The 17,731-nt window shown below is 43.4% G+C and overlaps 1 protein-coding gene across 1 annotated transcript in view; it reads right to left on the bottom strand.

Annotated features, from left to right (window-relative positions):
• LOC126284425 (endocuticle structural glycoprotein SgAbd-5-like) overlaps positions 1-16,655 on the bottom strand; it is a 44,452-nt gene extending 27,797 nt beyond the window's left edge. The window contains exon 1 of the mRNA XM_049983343.1: positions 16,562-16,655. Within this exon, the coding sequence (XP_049839300.1) occupies positions 16,562-16,576 (15 nt within the window). The 5' untranslated portion in view covers positions 16,577-16,655. The remainder of the gene's footprint in view (positions 1-16,561) is intronic.
• Positions 16,656-17,731: the final 1,076 nt, after the last annotated feature.

Below are 17,731 nucleotides of genomic sequence, written 5' to 3'. Positions count from 1 at the left end.
CTGGTCCAAGTGAGGCGCCAGGTGGAAATGGCATGGCAAGCTGTTCCACAGGACTACATCCAGCATCTCTACGATCGTCTCCATGGGAGAATAGCAGCCTGCATTGCTGCGAAAGGTGGATATACACTGTACTAGTGCCGACATTGTGCGTGCTCTGTTGCCTGTGTCTATGTGCCTGCGGTTTTGTCAGTGTGATCATGTGATGTATCTGACCCCAGGAATGTGTCAATAAAGTTTCCCCTTCCTGGGACAATGAATTCACGGTGTTCTTATTTCAATTTCCAGGAGTGTACATCGTCAGGTTGAGGAAGATGTGAACACATCCGTCCTCGAAGACGACAGAGCTACACATATGCTTTCCTTGTTTGGCGAACGCTCAGAGACCCTGACCCATCTCAATGGCATTCTAAATTGCCCTATCTTAAATCCGTAGAAAATATATGGACTACATTCAACAGTGGCTGAATCGTAGCCAACAATGACCCAAACATTTTCTAGCGCTACGAGATCTTATCACCAATGAGTGGCTTTAGCTGTATATGGCATACTTAGAGACGCCTCTTGAATCCCTCTAGGCCATTAGCGTGGCTGGTGGCGATGTCACTGGGTATTAGGGTGAGGCATCCTGAAGACGACAAATGTTTTTGTTCTGTGTTTATACACTGGTGTGCGAAACTGCAAAACGAAAGTAACATGCGCACGATGTGACACTTTCAAACAACGTAGCTCGATAAAACGTGGACCATGTGTAGAAGGAACTAATGACGCGTAGTACAGAAGGTAGCAGAGAGAAATATCCTAATAGACGAACAGAAATGACACTTTTATTCAAAGACAATAGTTGAACTGATTTCACCGCCATTTGTGATGGTCCCCTGGCCGTTAAAGAGGCGAGAAACGGTTTTCAATGGTGTGTAGGATCAAGTGCATGCTCTGCAACGAGCCCCCATGCTGCCCACAAAGTTGGTGAGAAGTTCTCGTGATGGGGTGTTCAGTTCCTCCATCAGCGCGATTGAGAACCACTGGCAAGTCGATATGCTGTAATACGTCTTACCAGCTCAACCCTACACGTGCTCGATGTGGACCGGGCAGCCTAGTCTATTCGCCAATAGATTAAAGACAGACCCAAAATTTCCTTGGTCCAGCAAGGATTTGATCCCGCGACCTCTCGATTTCCAGGTAATCGCTCTACCGTTAGACCATCCGAGGCGACATAAAAAAGTAATGGTCCCTGCCCGCGTGGCACGATTTCATGTGTGTCACTGATCACAATGTGCTGGTCGTCGGATAAGGAGACTCTCCCCAAGCAGTCACCGTGCCGTTATGGAGCGTGGGATTGCGTGCCCTGCAGTTCTATTAAATGTGATTGCAATTACCTGTTCCACGGTGTAGCGATCGTCTGCTGCTGTTGTTGACCATGGTGGGCCGTTTCTTCTCCTTCGAGCAGCAGTACCTGTTACTCCGAACACTCGCCATACACGTGAAACGATGTTGTGACTAGCACCAAGCTCCTGGTCTATACTCGTCAAACTTCCTCCTACTTCCAGTTTCCCGATGACTGTTGCCTGTGTAAAGTCATCCAAATGATACCTCTGAAGCAAGTCATAATGAAGAACACTACCTTAGTGCACCATAAATTCTCGATGATTGAGACATATTCTTCTAACGTTCCTTCAACTTCCCCATTTGGCTGTATAGTAACGCTAGTCTAACGCCACGTCTCGTCCAACTTCCTGTGAACGACTGGGAAACCTTCTTTTGATCTATTTTCCCCCGGCCTGTATCTCCATCCGACATCTTTCTGTTCCCAACATCGCCTCTCTAATGCCCCCCCCCCCCTCTCTCTCTCTCTCTCTGTATTTCTCTCTCTCTCTCTTTCTCTCTCTTTCTCTCTCTCTTTCTCTCTCTTTCTCTCTCTCTTTCTCTATGTCTCTCTGTTTTTGTCACAGGGACTATCATTGCAAGTTTCTGTACAGGAGAGTGAGAGCTTTGTATTACATTAATTTCACGGCAGCTTCGTATGAGAGCTCTTCACCGGAAATAACACAAAAGTCACCCAAAATATTATGCATTTCAAAAATGTACAGATGTGTGTGAACTGCTAAGGGACCAAACTGCTGAGGTCAGGGAGTGTTAAACCATCGTGTGACAATCGTCATTTAGGACTTCCACAGTTAACCTGATGATTATAGGTGAATGGTGGGACCTTCGAAAGAGCGCAACTCTTTGTCCGAGCTAGTACACTGTCTCAAATGGCAACAATGTCGACGAGACACGAAATTGGGACTGATTTCCATCTCCGGCTTTGGACAGAGTTATGAGAGTAGGCAAGGTGAGTGTTATGAAACATTTTGTTGCCACGGTCTACGCCACAGTAGCGAATGGATTGCAGTTTCAGGTGGCCAGCTGCCTCTGTCGTGAAACTGATTGTGGGCCGAAGCGACGTTCAATGTGTATTTAGCAGTCCTTGCGAGTGAGCGCGTGAGTGCAGGACAGGCCGCTCCTGTTGGAAAATGTAACAACTGTTGCAGCCGGCATTGGCGAGTGGTGAATCAGTCGTCTTGGCCGCGGTATTAATGTGTCGAACAGAAAGCGAATGGGAAATACGGCAGAAAACGATACAGTTGCTACAGGCTACGCGCAGAAATGCAGTGAACGCCAAGCACGCGGAATACGACTTGGATAATCTTAGCCACTTACGAGTTTGAACTTTAGGATGTAGGGGAAAAAGAAAACATTAGGACATCAGGCGCGGCATTCACTTGTTTTGATATTAACGTGTTGTAATACGGGGCAGTAGGCTGTATGAATTTTCCAAAGGAAGTTATTTTAAGATTATGGCTGTAGAAGATATTACTCCGCTACTGCTTTACGGCTGCTGTTAAGTATAATTAATTTATATTTCAACCCGTTCGAGAAACAGCACAAGTGAAGGCACCGTGTTGCGTGTGTTATTGGTCACAACTGTTACTTCTATTTCTGTTAAGTGGGACAGAACTCTTCAAGGGCATCGTTACTTATACCATGTTATGTTTGACAGTTGCTTTATGCCGAAGTTACAATAGCCGAATGACAACCATAATGCAGGAGATGATGTCCTTTAAACAATTCTGTTGTTGAAAAACCTTCCCCCGATGTGTTTTACTTATTGCAAGTGGGAACAAAGTTCATGTAAAATGATTTCAAGGTATTGTTATTATGCTTGCACTGCATTTATGTTCTCGACTTTATTTAGTGAGGCTATAATTTTTTATTCCTTCGTGGTATAGTTAAGAGTCCAGCTACGTGGTACGTGATTAAAGGATTTTGCTCGAAGACCGTTTGTAATAGTCACACACAAACGGCTGATATCGTTTCGCAAGCGTTATTTTTCCGTTTACTGACGTCAGTTCAGTCTAATGTCGCGATGGTCTGTGCAAAGATTTCATGACTAATAATTTTCTCCTATTTTAACCAAGTGCTATCTGTAACATTCGATTCAAGTCTTGTCTCAACATATTTGTATTATCTATTAAGAAATATTGCATCTTAACAGGTATGTAAAGAAGTGAAGAGTGTCTTGTCTAGTTAAGTTGCGGTGTAGGAATACTCTTTCTGTATCTAGTGGGTGCCCAGGTTTACTGTCCAGCTAGGGACACTGGAAAACAATTAGCTGAATGAACAATACGGTAGACCAAAGAGAGGTAACATGGGTTAAGCCAGAATTTTTGATGACTGAAATTAACGTTTAATCTGAGCTGCGTGAAATAGCAGTCTTGTCCTACAAAGGTACGGATTAGAAAGCCAGAGATGTTAGTGTTTAATGTTTGTGGATATCGAATACAATGGAGATAGATATCTTCAATAATAACCTCTTGGATAGTCTTGGAAACAATTTATTTAACGACCGGTTTTGTTGCCTAGAAGCCATATCAACCGGTTAGATATAATGACTCATGACATTAAAGTTACAACATGGGCCAGACCGGAGATAGAGAATACGATTGAAAAACTTTATGACCTATGACCTTTAGTTACGGAAATCTACCATCAATTGTCTCAGCTATATACGTAAACCATGGCTGTAGGAGGGCCTCAATGAAATTCCTCCAGCTGTCTTGAATTTTAAAAACTGATGCTTTTCGCTTAGACAGTGTTTCTGGTTCTAGTTTTGGACTGATATGTAATTTTAATGTGTCATTAGGTTCCTTCATTACTATTGTATGTCGGGCCCAGTGGTCTAACAGTAGAATGAGTACCTAGGAGTCGAGAAGTCGTTGGGTCAAATTCTTTTTCGAGCACGGAAATTCTAAGTCTTTCCTTTAATCTGTCCTTTAGAACAGTGATCGGCAAACTACGGCCCGAATCAAGTCTCAGGTGCGCCCCGCGGTTCTCAGCCGTGTTTTATAATAACAGCGGAATGTAAATGCGTCAACGTTAATAGCTTCCTGAGAGTGTATTTTTCTTGCTCAGTATATAAAAAAAATCTTTATTTACAGAGACAGTAATATTTTAAGAACTAACTAATTTTAAACGACATTACAAAACTCGGCCGTAAGATCAGTTGCTATGTTATATATGTAAAACAGAAGTGGAATGGATTCTTGAATGCGCATTATAAAGACGGTCAATTTCAAATGTGGTTAATGCTTGTAGCAAGTAATATGAAATAAAATTAAGGCTGTTGTAATAAAATGCAACAAAAAAAGAAAAATTATGTTCAAAATTTTTGGTAAACATTTGTGATTGTGTCTCACACTACAGTTACTGTTATTAACATAGCATGCTAGTTTATGTTGGTTACCAATTATTAATAAGCTCGGTAGGAGAAGGTATGGTAAAGTGACCAGGATGGGACAAGCGGTCACTGCATATTTTCTTCACTGAAGAGTGTTACTGTCTGCCGAGAAGTGGTCAGACTATATAGTTCTAAGATACATCGCCACTGTCGTCGGTGTGACCGACAGAGAAAGCTTGTGTTATTTTTTTCTAAAACCTTTTTAGTTTTTGGGTCATCTGACGTAAGATAATGATTTATATTATTCTTGTTATCTCACTTGTATGGAGAATAATAATTATTTGCAAATGTAGCTTATTGTTAATTATTTCAATGCGATAATGGCTTCTGTGTGTCCCTAGTGCTGACATGTTGTCCAATCAAGAGAAGTGGCCAAACTACTCGCCGGGAAAAGTGGCCAATGTGTTCGCCTCAATAAGAAATAGTTAGTTCCGAGAAATCATCATAATACAACAGATAAAACTGACTTATAAATCCTGTTATGAACAAAGCTATCATCTGCTGTTCTATCCCTTTCTGACGCTTTTGAATTAATTAAGATACATTATTTAAAACAGTCTCTGTTCTGTTATTTTGGCCTAATACAATCCTCAGATTGAAAACGGTCTGCTATAAGCGCTTGGTACTCTTTCATATAGTAAGACTCCTAGAAAACGTGCCAGAAGATCAGGGTACCAGACATAGGATCCTGTAGTGATGGCACTATCGGCGGTAGCCTCTCAGGTCCTCCGTAACCCTTCAGAGGGAATTTAATTCCAATATGTTTTTTCTCTCTCACTTAAAAATATTTGGTGTGATTCTTTATAATATTTAAATTTGAAAATTGGGTTTCTCTTCGAGTGATTAAGCGACCACATAACCCCTTCTGCCCCCCCCTCCACCATCCGCCTTCCCCTCTCCTCCCCCCCGCCCAGTTCTTATGCGGGTCGCGGAGTATCCCTAAAATGTCAATTTTGGCTCTTAAGCAAAAAAGTTTTACGACCACTGGTTTCTAACGAAACGAGGTTTGGATACCAATTTACACTATAGAGCCCATTTCTCCAGATGGAAAACGGGTCAGCTAAGAGCACTCAAGTGGGGTCCAATCGACATGATAAAATTTTTTAGCTGTTACCCTAAATTACTTACCTAAAAATACTGGGGTCTTTCTTACGGAAACGTAGAGGATTTGTTTCGTTAAGCTGCTCTACTAATCGCGATAAGGGGTTAACTGGACCGATGATATGACATTGGGCTTACATTTGTGGGGACGATAGTTCACATCCCCTCGCTTACATGCGTATTTAGATTTTCCATGTCTTCTTTAACATAAACCAAGCTAATGTGGTTCTTCTCGGAAGGACGCGATAGATTTTGCTGGATTTACCGACGAGGGACACTTAAATTCTAATCCTCCATCCTTTCAGTGTCACCAGACGCCAGAGTCTAACATACACATCTGTACTCCACAAAGAAAAGTATGTTGTGCGGCGGAAGGTGGACTGTTCGTCAGAACCATTTCTTCTTTGTCCTGCTGTGTTAATACCTACCATCAACTGCGTGGACAATGTAGTCAGTGACTGAACATGCATTGTCACCATTCCCATTTGCCTGCTTGCTCCTAACGAGCGTTCTCTTGGATGCTATACAGTACTATTGCAACAGTGCTGCAAAAAACCTTCTGTAGGCATTGTTTTACTCAATAGGCGTTAACTGCTAAGTACGGTAGTATTTATGGATGAAATAAGTCAGAATTTTTTTTAAAATTTCTTTCCATTCGCAAGTAGCTCATGGAGATATTTTCAAACCTCTGAACTCATTTCATTCCCCTTCGTATTCGTATCACGCAAGTTGCAGGTAGAACGCGGACAAGAAGAACGTCCTTGACCGACTTATTTGGTGCCTTGCATCACCAGTCCATCCGTAACAACCTAGCGTTACTCTCCATGAGCAAGGCTAATAACACAGATTACTGAAGTGCGTAATTGGAAGAAAGGTCTCTCTCAGACATGGAACTATAATCTGAAACATAATAATGTGACCTGCCCCATATGTAATCACTGGCAAATAAAATGCAAATCTCTGCAAGGGTACAAATGTTATAAAACTGATTAAATTTTCGTTATTTAAACAGTAACGTTAGTGAAAATTGCAACAGCAGTAAGTGGCACCTAATGAAGGCCGGAATTGCCCTTCTAATGTATGACTTCCCTACTAATACATGACATCTGCATCTAAATATATATTTTATAGGCGACCATAGCGTGTGTGACGGAGGGTATATCTCATTTTACGTTCATGATAATTTACAAGATACATGTAGGAGGCAGCAATATGCTCATTGACTCTTCTGGAACCATGCACTCTGCAATTTTAACAGTGAACTTCATCACGATGTGCAACCCTTTTATCGAAGCATCTGCCATTGGAGATAGATTAGCATCTCCGTGACGCTATCGAGCTTACTCGTGACGGAAGGCATTGCTCTTCTTCGTCGTATCTGGATGTACTCTACCTGTAAGGATTTCAGGTTGACAAATGATGCTCAAGTTTTGGCTGAACTAGAGTTTTGGAAGCTGGAGTACTGCGTATCCTGAAAATTCAGTCTGACTTTTGACGTTTCTAGCATTAGGTTTTAGTGGCCGTTTCAAATTAAATCACTTATCCATACTCCCAGTTATTCAATGGATGTTTCCTGCATTTCGATAGATTCTTGAATCCTTGCGATTTCAGCAGATATAGTTGCATCATCCGCAGAGAGCCTCATGGAACTCTCGATGTTATCCTCTTCGTCATATACAGCGCTGCGGTCGGCGACGGCTATATAAGACAAGTGCCCGGCGCAGTTGTAAGATCGGTTACTGCTGCTACAATGGCAGGTTATCACGATTTAAGTGACTTTGAACGTGGTGTTATAGTCGACGCACAAGCGAAGGAACACAGTACATTTGCAAGGTAGCGATGAAGTGGGGTATTTTCCTGTATGGCCATTTCTAGAGTGTGCACTCGTGAATATCAGGAATACTGTGAAACATCAAGTCTTCGTAATCGCTGCGGCTGCAGAAAGCCCCAGTAAGAACGGGAACAACGACGAATGAAGAGAATCGTGCAACCTGACGGAAGTGCAACCCTTCCGCAAATTTCTGCAGATTTGAGCAGCCACCAACAAGTGTCAGCATCCCAATCATTCAACGAAACATATTCGATATGTGCTTTCGGAGCCGAAGGCCCAATCGTGTACTCTTGATGACTGTACGACACAAAAAGCTATACGCGTCGCCTGTTCCCGTCAACACCGACAATGGACCCTTGGTGGCTGGAAAAAAACATGTATCCTGATCCGACGAGTCTCGTTTCAAATTTTATCGAGCGGGTGGACTAGTACGGTTTGGAGACAGCCTCATGAATTCAAGAACCCTGCATGTCAGCAGGAGACTGTTCAAGCTGTTGGAGGCTTTGTAATGGTGTGGAGCGTGTGCAGTTGGAGTGATATGGGTCCCCTGACACGTCTAGATACGACTCTGACGGGTGACACGTGCCTAAGCATCCTGTCAGATCACCTGCATCCATTCACGTCCATTGTGCATTCCGACAGACTTGGGCAATTCCATCAGGACAATTCGATACCCCACACGTCCAGAATTGCTACAGAGTAGCTCCAGGAACACTCTCCCGACTTTAAACACTTTCGCTGGCCACCAAACTCGCCAGACATGTACATTATTGAGCTCATCTGGGATTGCTTGTAACGTGCTGTTCAGAAGACATCTCCCACCCCTCGTACTCTTACGGATTTATGGAGAGCCCTGCAGGATTCATGATGTTAGTTCCCTCCAAAATTACTTCAGACATTAGTGTTGTTCATTTCACTTTGTGTTGCGGCATTTCTGCGTGCTCGCGAAGCCCTATACGATATTAGGCAGGTGTACCAAGTTCTTTGGCTCTTCAGTGTATATCTGTATATACACACACACATTTATGTCTATAGTTTTTTTTAAAAAAAAGATATACGCCGAGCCTGTTCGCTTGGAACTCCTTCATCCATGCTTTCATGTAATGGTCACCTAATAGGTGTTACAACATTCTATAACGGACTGATGTTTGTTGTTTGTGCCTGTAGGTGTACATTTGTTCGACGACCATTCTCGAGATGGATATTACCTGTACATTTTCAAATCATCTGGTGTCTTTAGTTCCTCTAGCAACCCGTAGTACCCTATTGCCAGAAGTAGGGAAAGTGCTTTCGCGTACTCTATGCAGAATCCTGAAGATATTCCATCAGGTATAAAAAAGCGCGATTAAGCCTTTGATTTTCACATTGGCTTAATATTAAAGACGTCATCGGTCAGGTGATGCCACTGCGAACCTTAGCACTTTGCGCTTGTTATGTTATCGATCGAGAATGTAGGGTGCCTGACTGCGGAAACCAACATGCTGTGTATCAAATCGCAGATTAATTACAGACATCTACGGAATGGACTGTAGGAAACATATTCTTTTCGGGAAGAATGCTTCTAGTAGTAGCGTAGCCTCCAAGAGTCATGATAGGTGTTAGAGTCTCATTCCAATCCGTGACTGCTCTATCATGGTCAGTAGCTCACAAAATGCGTTCGGAGATGCATGTAGGCATGCATATCCCACCGTGTCATCTCACATGTGTCGAGTATAAATGATTTAAGGTAATGTGGGAATCTACACAATCACTTTTGTGTCTGCAGCATGATCCTCAAACCACAGTGACGCCATTGGAGGCCGGCTTGCTGATCGCTTGTGTGGCGCTATAGGCGAACAAAAGAATGCACGTGATTGGACAGTATTTTCCCGTATCTTTCGCCGGCGAAACATGGCCGTCCCATGGTGGTGTTCCTGTGCCAATCCTAGTGCCCTACAGCGTATGGAGATCATAAATGATCATTTGCGATGGGCTTCGGGACCCTTAGTCAGAAGGTGATTTTGATATAGATGCTCAATGGATGCAGTCGTTCAGCGTACAGTTGCTCAGTTATTTGCTTTTAACCTGTGACACAAGTGGTGCCAGTAGACAGTGGTTACCATCATCAGTTTGAAATATCAAGGTACTCGGTTCACTAAACACTGCTTGTAACAGCTCAAAGTGTATCCCGCACCTACGGCCTGGACGCGAACAAATGCGCAGATACCTAAAGTCTTTCACAAACACGACGGCCACCGCCAGTACCAGTAGGAACAACCCAACTCGCCATTCGTTCTGGTGACACGAGCGCTCTTCCTCGTAGCGGTGTCTGCTTCAGATTGCTCATGTCTACGGCAGTCTGTAGTTCAGCTTGACGCGATTCTTTCCAAGAAACACTACATCCAAGCAATGACACGGACAAGGTGCACCGTTAGGTTTGGGTTGGGTTGTTTGTGGAGGGGACCAGACAGCGAGGTCATCGGTCTCATCGGATTGGGTAAGGACGGGGAAGGAAGTCGGCCGTGCCCTTTCAAAGGAACCATCCCGCCATTTGCCTGGAGCGAGTTAGGGAAATCAAGGAAAACCTAAATCAGGATGGCCGGACGCGGGAGCACCGTTAGGTGATTTTGGTGTCAGGGAAATGGAAGCCGACGTCTCGTCGTAGAAGACCCAGCGCTGACTGAGTTAAGCCTTCACGTCACTGCAGTAATGCTGATACAATGTATATTAAATGATGAAAAGTACGCAGACACCCCTATGTAATGTGGAATTAACCACTATATGCCACAAGGGGTGGATCCACCATTATACAACGAGGTGCAAGTTATCGTATTCTCAGTAAAGAAGTAGTAACACAGAATGATTCAATCAGGAGAGCTCAGTGACTAGTGGACTAGTCATTGGAATTCAGTTGAGTAACAAATCCATCAGGGACATTTCAGTCCTTCTAAAGCGGCCCAAGTCGACTGTTAGTTATGTGAAGGCGAAACAAGCAGTAATAATCACAGCTCAATCAGGACCAAGCTGGCGTCATGTTCTGATGGACAAGGACCGCATTCTATGGAGTGGCTGTAAAGAATGGCATAAAATCAACAACAGGGATCATTCGTGAGAAAGCACTACCAGAAGTTCCTCTAGCAGTAGTGAGTCCAGAAGAATGCTGCCTGATGGTCGAGCAGCTCTTCACAACGCTCACATTTCTGTAGCCAATATTGAGGGACGCTTGAGGTGGTATAAAGAATGACGCTACTGGACACTGGATGACTGGATCACTATATCCTGAGGCAATCCGATTGAAGAGTCTGGGTTTGGTGAATGCCTGGAGAATGTTGCTTGCAATCATGTGTAGCGCCAACATCACTTATCTTCTCTGGTTTCGGCTCTTGAGTAACAGACATTCAGATACATCACTGATAGTATTCCTCAGCAGAGTTCAGGTCAAGGGTGGACACACCGCGTATTAATGCCCACAAATATGTATTTGGGTACTTTCATTAAAACTATTAAGGTACTGTGCTTCATGCAATGAGAGTACCACAACGTTACCACGAAAAAGATCCCCATTCCGGAACAAACCTCCTCTGTAATTGACGATTAATTCCAAGAAAAGCCTTTTTCAGGATGCTACAGTTTTCAGTGTACAAAAATTCTGGAAGCCAGCTAACAAACACCAATAAAATCAATGAATACACCTGAATTTTTTGCCAGTATAGATATCAGACAGAATCTACTTCCACCGTCGCAATATTATGTGCGTACGAGACTCGTATCCGGCAGAACACACGACACGTCAATATGTCAACCAACTTCATATTTGTAATAGTGTCGATGTACACCTTTGTCAATGCTGCTGGTACATTGTCATATGTTATTTCATAATGATATATTAGTCGATCTGAATATGCTGTAATACATTCCGCTGCGAACATTCAATGTTTATACATCTGTAAAGTTTCTTATTTTCTTGTTGGCGGTCCTAAGTTGCCCCATAGGTTATTCGATTTTGGCGGATACCAGCATTGTCCGAGCACAATACTTCGACAACGGAACTCGTTACAGATACACTTCCAAAATGGAAGCAGATTCTTTGTGATATCTATAATGGAGAAAATTTCACGTTTTTCTCATAGATCTAAAGAGAGGAAAAATTCAGAAACGAAAAAGAAAGTTCGTGAAGATATCTGTATGTACAACATTTCAAGTCAGAAGGATAGATTGTATAGTTTTCATTAAAAACCCAAAAATGTAATTTCCAATAAGGATCTTTAAAATAGGGAGAGATATAGCTTTGGGGCATCAGGTTTTTATGGAAAGCAAGCGAATAACTTATTATTGATTTAAACCATCAGGTGAAGAAACTCTTATATTGTAAGAGTAATGATAATGACAGTAAAAATTGCAAAAATGTGTTGTAATCCAAATAAAATCAATGAGACAGAATAATAAGGGTGATTTTTTTTAAAAAATGTAATAACGGCAAGACAAGCAATGGTCGTTTAAAAGGAATCCTATTAACAATATGCTTGTACAGTGAGATTATTATGATTCAATTTTACGCTCACCTCGTAACGTATTCGGAAGTATGTGATCATTTATGGCTTGATGAAAGTGACAGAACACTGACAGAGTACGTGACCAAAAATGATTAGGTTCACATCGCTCTCGAAGAAAGGAAAACTAGACAGCACAGATATAACGCTTTCCTGCACGGAGACAATAATATTCTGCCACCGATTTTTATAGTTGTTTGTAGTAAATTTGGATACTGGTTCAGACGTAGGACAGAAAAACAATTGAGGAATGGGGGGGGGGGGGGGGGCACTCAATTATGAGTTTCACTGTGGAGCTGTGTCAGACGGCTTGTTGCACAACCAGCCATTTACCGAGGCGATGAAAAGATGGCACGGAGGGAACCTTGACATACCACAGCGGGTAAAGCTGGAGATCCGGGTCCTGCGCCCGAAGCGGATGTTCTTCTTGTCCTCTCTGCAGTGGAATTTATTATCCTAACCCAAGTACCGTTATTTCGCAAGCAAGCGGAGGCGGGCCATATTTTTTCCATTGCCTTAGTGCAGATATGGAAGTCGAAAAAAAAAAACAACAGTAAAATAATCTAAAAAAGAAACTAGTAAAAAAGTGAAGGTTTTCTTGTCGAGAAGAGGTGCGGTAAATTTTTTGTCGACGATTAGATTTGTCTCAGAAGTTAATGCATTGAGAAGCGACCTTGACCAAGGACGCGGAGGCGACCGAGAGACTGCTAGACACCGGCCCCTCCGGGCGTTAGACGGTGAGATCAGTACCTAACGTTGGACACCAACAGAGTATCAACCTAAACTTCGATACCGTTTGTGCTATGAGCTGTCGTCCAGGAGCTCGTGCGTAAAGGGAAAGTAACAAGGGACACTTGACCTGTGGAGCACGCAAAAGTGTAAAAGACGCCATCTGTCGTGAAGAGCTCTGAGGAAGTCGTAGAGCGTTAGTGTGTCGTACCAACGGTCACTGGTTCGAGCCCTGGTCATAACATATTCTGTACTGTGGCATATATGAAACGGTTATATGGGACGTGTTCCTGACATGTAAAAGGACAGTTCGGACTTCTTAGCCATGTTCTATTTTCAGTCTGCTTGCGCTTCGTATATTTGAGAGCAGTAAACCTACACACTTATAGTTTCACAGACTAAACAATCGGAACAGAAGAATAAAGAAACAATTGCAACACACGCACGGCAGTGTTAATAATGTTAATAAGACTACAAATAGAAGATTTCTGCAGCCCCGATAGACCTTTTACATTTCAGGAACATGCAGTCCCATCGTTTCAGAAGTACTACCGTACAGAAAATGGCATGATCAGCGTTCGGACCGTGATCCTTGGTAAAAAACTAGAGCTCTACCGGCTGCTCCGGGGCAGCTCTTCAAGGCAGAGGCTCTCAGGTATGCATTCTCTGTGCTCCACAGGTCAAGTGTTACTTGCTACGTACCGTTTACGCACGTTCTTCTGGAGGTCAGCATATAGCATTAACTGTATCGGGGGTAAGGTTGATACTTTGCCGATTATACCACGTTTGGTACCTATCTGACATCTGGATGTTTGGGTGTAAGAAGGATATTCTTCAAATACATTTTGCATTGTAAGTGCTGGAACAGCCTTTATATGAATGTGCTTTAGTAATATGCGATAGTTTGCAAATTAAAATCTAAGGTTAGTTCACTATCGAAACATATTTACCATGTGCTAGATAGCACAAGAAAATGAAATGGGAATTATAGATCGTGCTGCAGTACTTTTCATCAGTCAATAGATTACCTTTGTGCAGAATGCGAGCATCCTAACACATATTTCTATTAACGAGTTAACACTAACAAAAATACTAGTCACATTTTCTGGAAGGGTGGAATTAAGATTCCCACACAGCGTCCCAGATTTTGATTGTCCGTCGGTTCGCGCTACTGCTGGAATAATGCCTATAAGAAAGACACTGCCCACTGTAGTATGAGCCATCCTACTGCAGTGTCGATTTGTTCTCTCTCTCTAACAACGCCGTCATCGGCGAAACGTTAGCCCCTAAGTTACCTGCTTCTTACATACTAGTTTTTCTTACTCATACGGCGTGTCATGTCATGTCAGATTAGTATGTCAGTGAAACTTCCTGGAAGATTGAAACTGTGTGCCGGACCGAGAATCGAACTCGGGACATTCTAGTATGTTAACGAGTTAACACTAACAAAAATACTAGTCACATTTTCTGGAAGGGTGGAATTAAGATTCCCACACAGCGTCCCAGATTTTGATTGTCCGTCGGTTCGCGCTACTGCGGGAATAATGCCTATAAGAAAGACACTGCCCACTGTAGTATGAGCCATCCTACTGCAGTGTCGATTTGTTCTCTCTCTCTAACAACGCCGTCATCGGCGAAACGTTAGCCCCTAAGTTACCTGCTTCTTACATACTAGTTTTTCTTACTCATACGGCGTGTCATGTCATGTCAGATTAGTATGTCAGTGAAACTTCCTGGAAGATTGAAACTGTGTGCCGGACCGAGAATCGAACTCGGGACATTCTAGTATGTCAGTGATTTCGTCAATGTACGGTCGTTGTGAAGAGAGTGTACAGTTCCTCTAGCTTCCCTTCGTGGTATTTGACAGGCTATTCAAGTAGAAGTTAGCCCTACTGGAATGGGATTGGCCTTTTTTGGAAGGAACCTGCATGGGCGAAAGCAGCAAATCTCGGCGAAAGTGAGTATATCTCTTTCGACGTTTTTCCAATCGTTATTAACAGTTATTAAAACAAGTGGACTCCTGCTATAGATGGCCAAGAAGCGGTGAAACAGAACTGCACAGTATTCACATTACAATCTCTCCTGCACGACTTTGTGTTGTAACTTAAACTTTCATCAAAAGCATATTAAAAGAGTAGCACGTCGATGGGCCTAATTTAAATGCTGCTGGAGGCATACAAATCAATAATAACGGAAATGGTTAAATATCTGATAAACAAATCCTTTTTATTCACTGTAGTTGTGATGAAATTTGGTGGTTTCGTCTCTAGTGAGTCATTATCAGGTTCAAATGGCTCTGAGCACTATGGGACATAACATCTGAGGTCATCAGTCCCGTAGAATTTAGAACTAGTTAAACCTAAGGACATCACACACATCCATGCCCGAGGCAGGAGTCGAACCTGCGACCGTAGCGCTCGCGGGGATCCAGACTGTTGCGCTTAGAACCGCTCGGCCACACTGGCCGGCTCACTATCAGGACTCCGTAAATTGTTACTGGAGTAATTGGTCATGTCGCAATCTAGCGTCCATCGTGTTCACTTCAACTAACTCTAGTCGTTCCAAGTGACTACTTGACATGTTATTTTCGCACAAGATACTATTCTCATCATGTCAAGAGTCGAATTAGGTTGACAGTCGTAAATTCATCAAATACAATGGAAAAGTTTTTCAATAAAACAATATAATACTAAATAAATCACGTGTTCCAGTTTGACGTAGGAAATTTGGTTAAATAACTGTCTCTCACCGGTTGCAATAATCTGATCACATTCAGGTGTCATAAAATTGCTTACAACAAGCTGCAGCATAACGTTCTTACCGTAGCGCCAAAGTAAATAAAAACAGCTTTACAGCTTTAGTAATAACGCAAAGATGTAGAATGGTTATCCTTTTATTCAGCGCCAAAGTAAAAAGTTGTGAGGCATGCTGTTGTCAATAATTTTGTTATGTCAGATGACTGAAGCGAGTAGTTAATATAGAAATGTGACTTTTTTGTCAGATGCTTAGAAGATTTTTGGGAAAAAAATATAACGAAACAAATATCTATTCTTAATCTTCAGTTTTCATTTACATTTGTAGTGGAATCCATAGTAGCCGGCCTCGGTGCCGAGCGGTTCTAGGCGCTTCAGTCCGAAACCGCGTGACTGCTACGGTCGCAGGTTCGAATCCTGCATTGGGCATGGATGAGTGTGATGTCTTTAGGATGGTTTAGGTAGTTCACGTTCTAGGGGATTGATGACCTCAGATGTTAAGTCCCATAGTGCTCAGAGCCATTTGAGCCATTTGAATCCATAGTAGATGGCTTACAATACCAGGAGATTGTGTCTCGGTGTTCAAAAGTATTAAATCAGCCACGTAACGGATATAGAAGCAAGTCCGCAAGTGATGATAAGGAGAGTGGGGCGGTTCTTTCATGAATATGAAGTGCGAGGGGGGGGGGGGGGCGGAGGGGAGGGGGAAGAGCGGGGGAGTTAGAATGGGGCAGTGATAGTTGTCTATCATTGTTGGTGGGAGGGAAGGCAAGGGTTAAAGAGGTGATAATAGGTGGTGAGAATAGTGGTGAGCCGGAGCGTGGCGTGGGCGTTGACTTACCGTGGCCGGGTTCATGTCGGCGGCGTAGCTGGCGTCGTGGAGCTTGGCGCACTGGCGAGCCAGGCCGGCGGCGGCGAGCTATATATGTAGAGACGGGCAGGCAGGCAGAGTACGTGGTGGCGCCGCCAGCGGCTGCCCCCGCCCCGCTCCCGGGCGTCAGGCGTCGGCCGTCGCGTCATCGCCGTCGCTCTCGCAACACTCTAAAGAGGCGAGCGCGCGCGTACAGGAACTGGCCGTTTGTTAGGCGCAGCCTTTGTTACGGAGCTGCAGCGCGTGAAATAAGACGCGTCCGCCTCAGCTGACGGTGCGGCCATTCCACAGCTGGCCCCAGGCAAACGTTTAGAAAAAAAGCAGGCCTCCTCAGGATCATTGGTGGGGAACTCTAAGCGAGTTTATGAGCTTCCAATTGGTTATTGAATCGTCACTTTCCGAAAACTCACTTTTTGTCTGTTTTTGCTTTCAAATATAAACTGAAGCGCCAAAGAAAGTGGTATAGGGAGGCGTATTCAATTACAGATATATGTAAACATGCAAAACATGGCATTATGGTGCGCAGCCCCTATATAAGACAACAAGCGTCTACGCGATATATGACCTATCGGACACAAGAACGATAATAAACCTGTTGCAGGTTGCTGACGCTGAACGAGAGCTCTACACCGGCACCCAGCGCCAGCTTCCGAGCAACACAACCGCACAACGTCAAAGGTATCGACTACTAACATAGCCTACCCTTGCACGACCTATCGCAGGCAGCAAGACATCCGCTACTGCATTTACTATCCGACCTAACAATCGCAGAGGTTTTTCTCCCTTGGCTCTTCTTGCCTTGGTACTTTTTTTCCTCTGCTCTTCAAACCGCTACCCTTCGCTCGACTTCAACCCAATCTATACTCCAGATGAGCGCGTATTAATGGTTGACCTTAACCAGGCGTACGAAAACGTCGCGTTACCCACATCCTGCGACACCTCACTTTAGTGAAAACTAACATATTGAGTTGGACATCATGCCAGTGTGGGCGTGGAGGGGTTCCACCTCTTTTAAAAAGAAAAAAAGGGCGCAGTTGTTAGATCGGGTACTGCTGTTACAATAGCAGGTCTTATGACGTTTTGGCATTCCTACTGACAACCATATATAGGCCACAGAAACCCTACAATGTGTGCGTCAGA

The sequence above is a fragment of the Schistocerca gregaria genome, chromosome 8, assembly GCF_023897955.1.
Source record: "Schistocerca gregaria isolate iqSchGreg1 chromosome 8, iqSchGreg1.2, whole genome shotgun sequence".
Lineage (NCBI taxonomy): Eukaryota > Metazoa > Arthropoda > Insecta > Orthoptera > Acrididae > Schistocerca > Schistocerca gregaria.
Note: the sequence above shows the minus strand (reverse complement) of the source record. Positions and strands in the feature narration are given on the sequence as shown.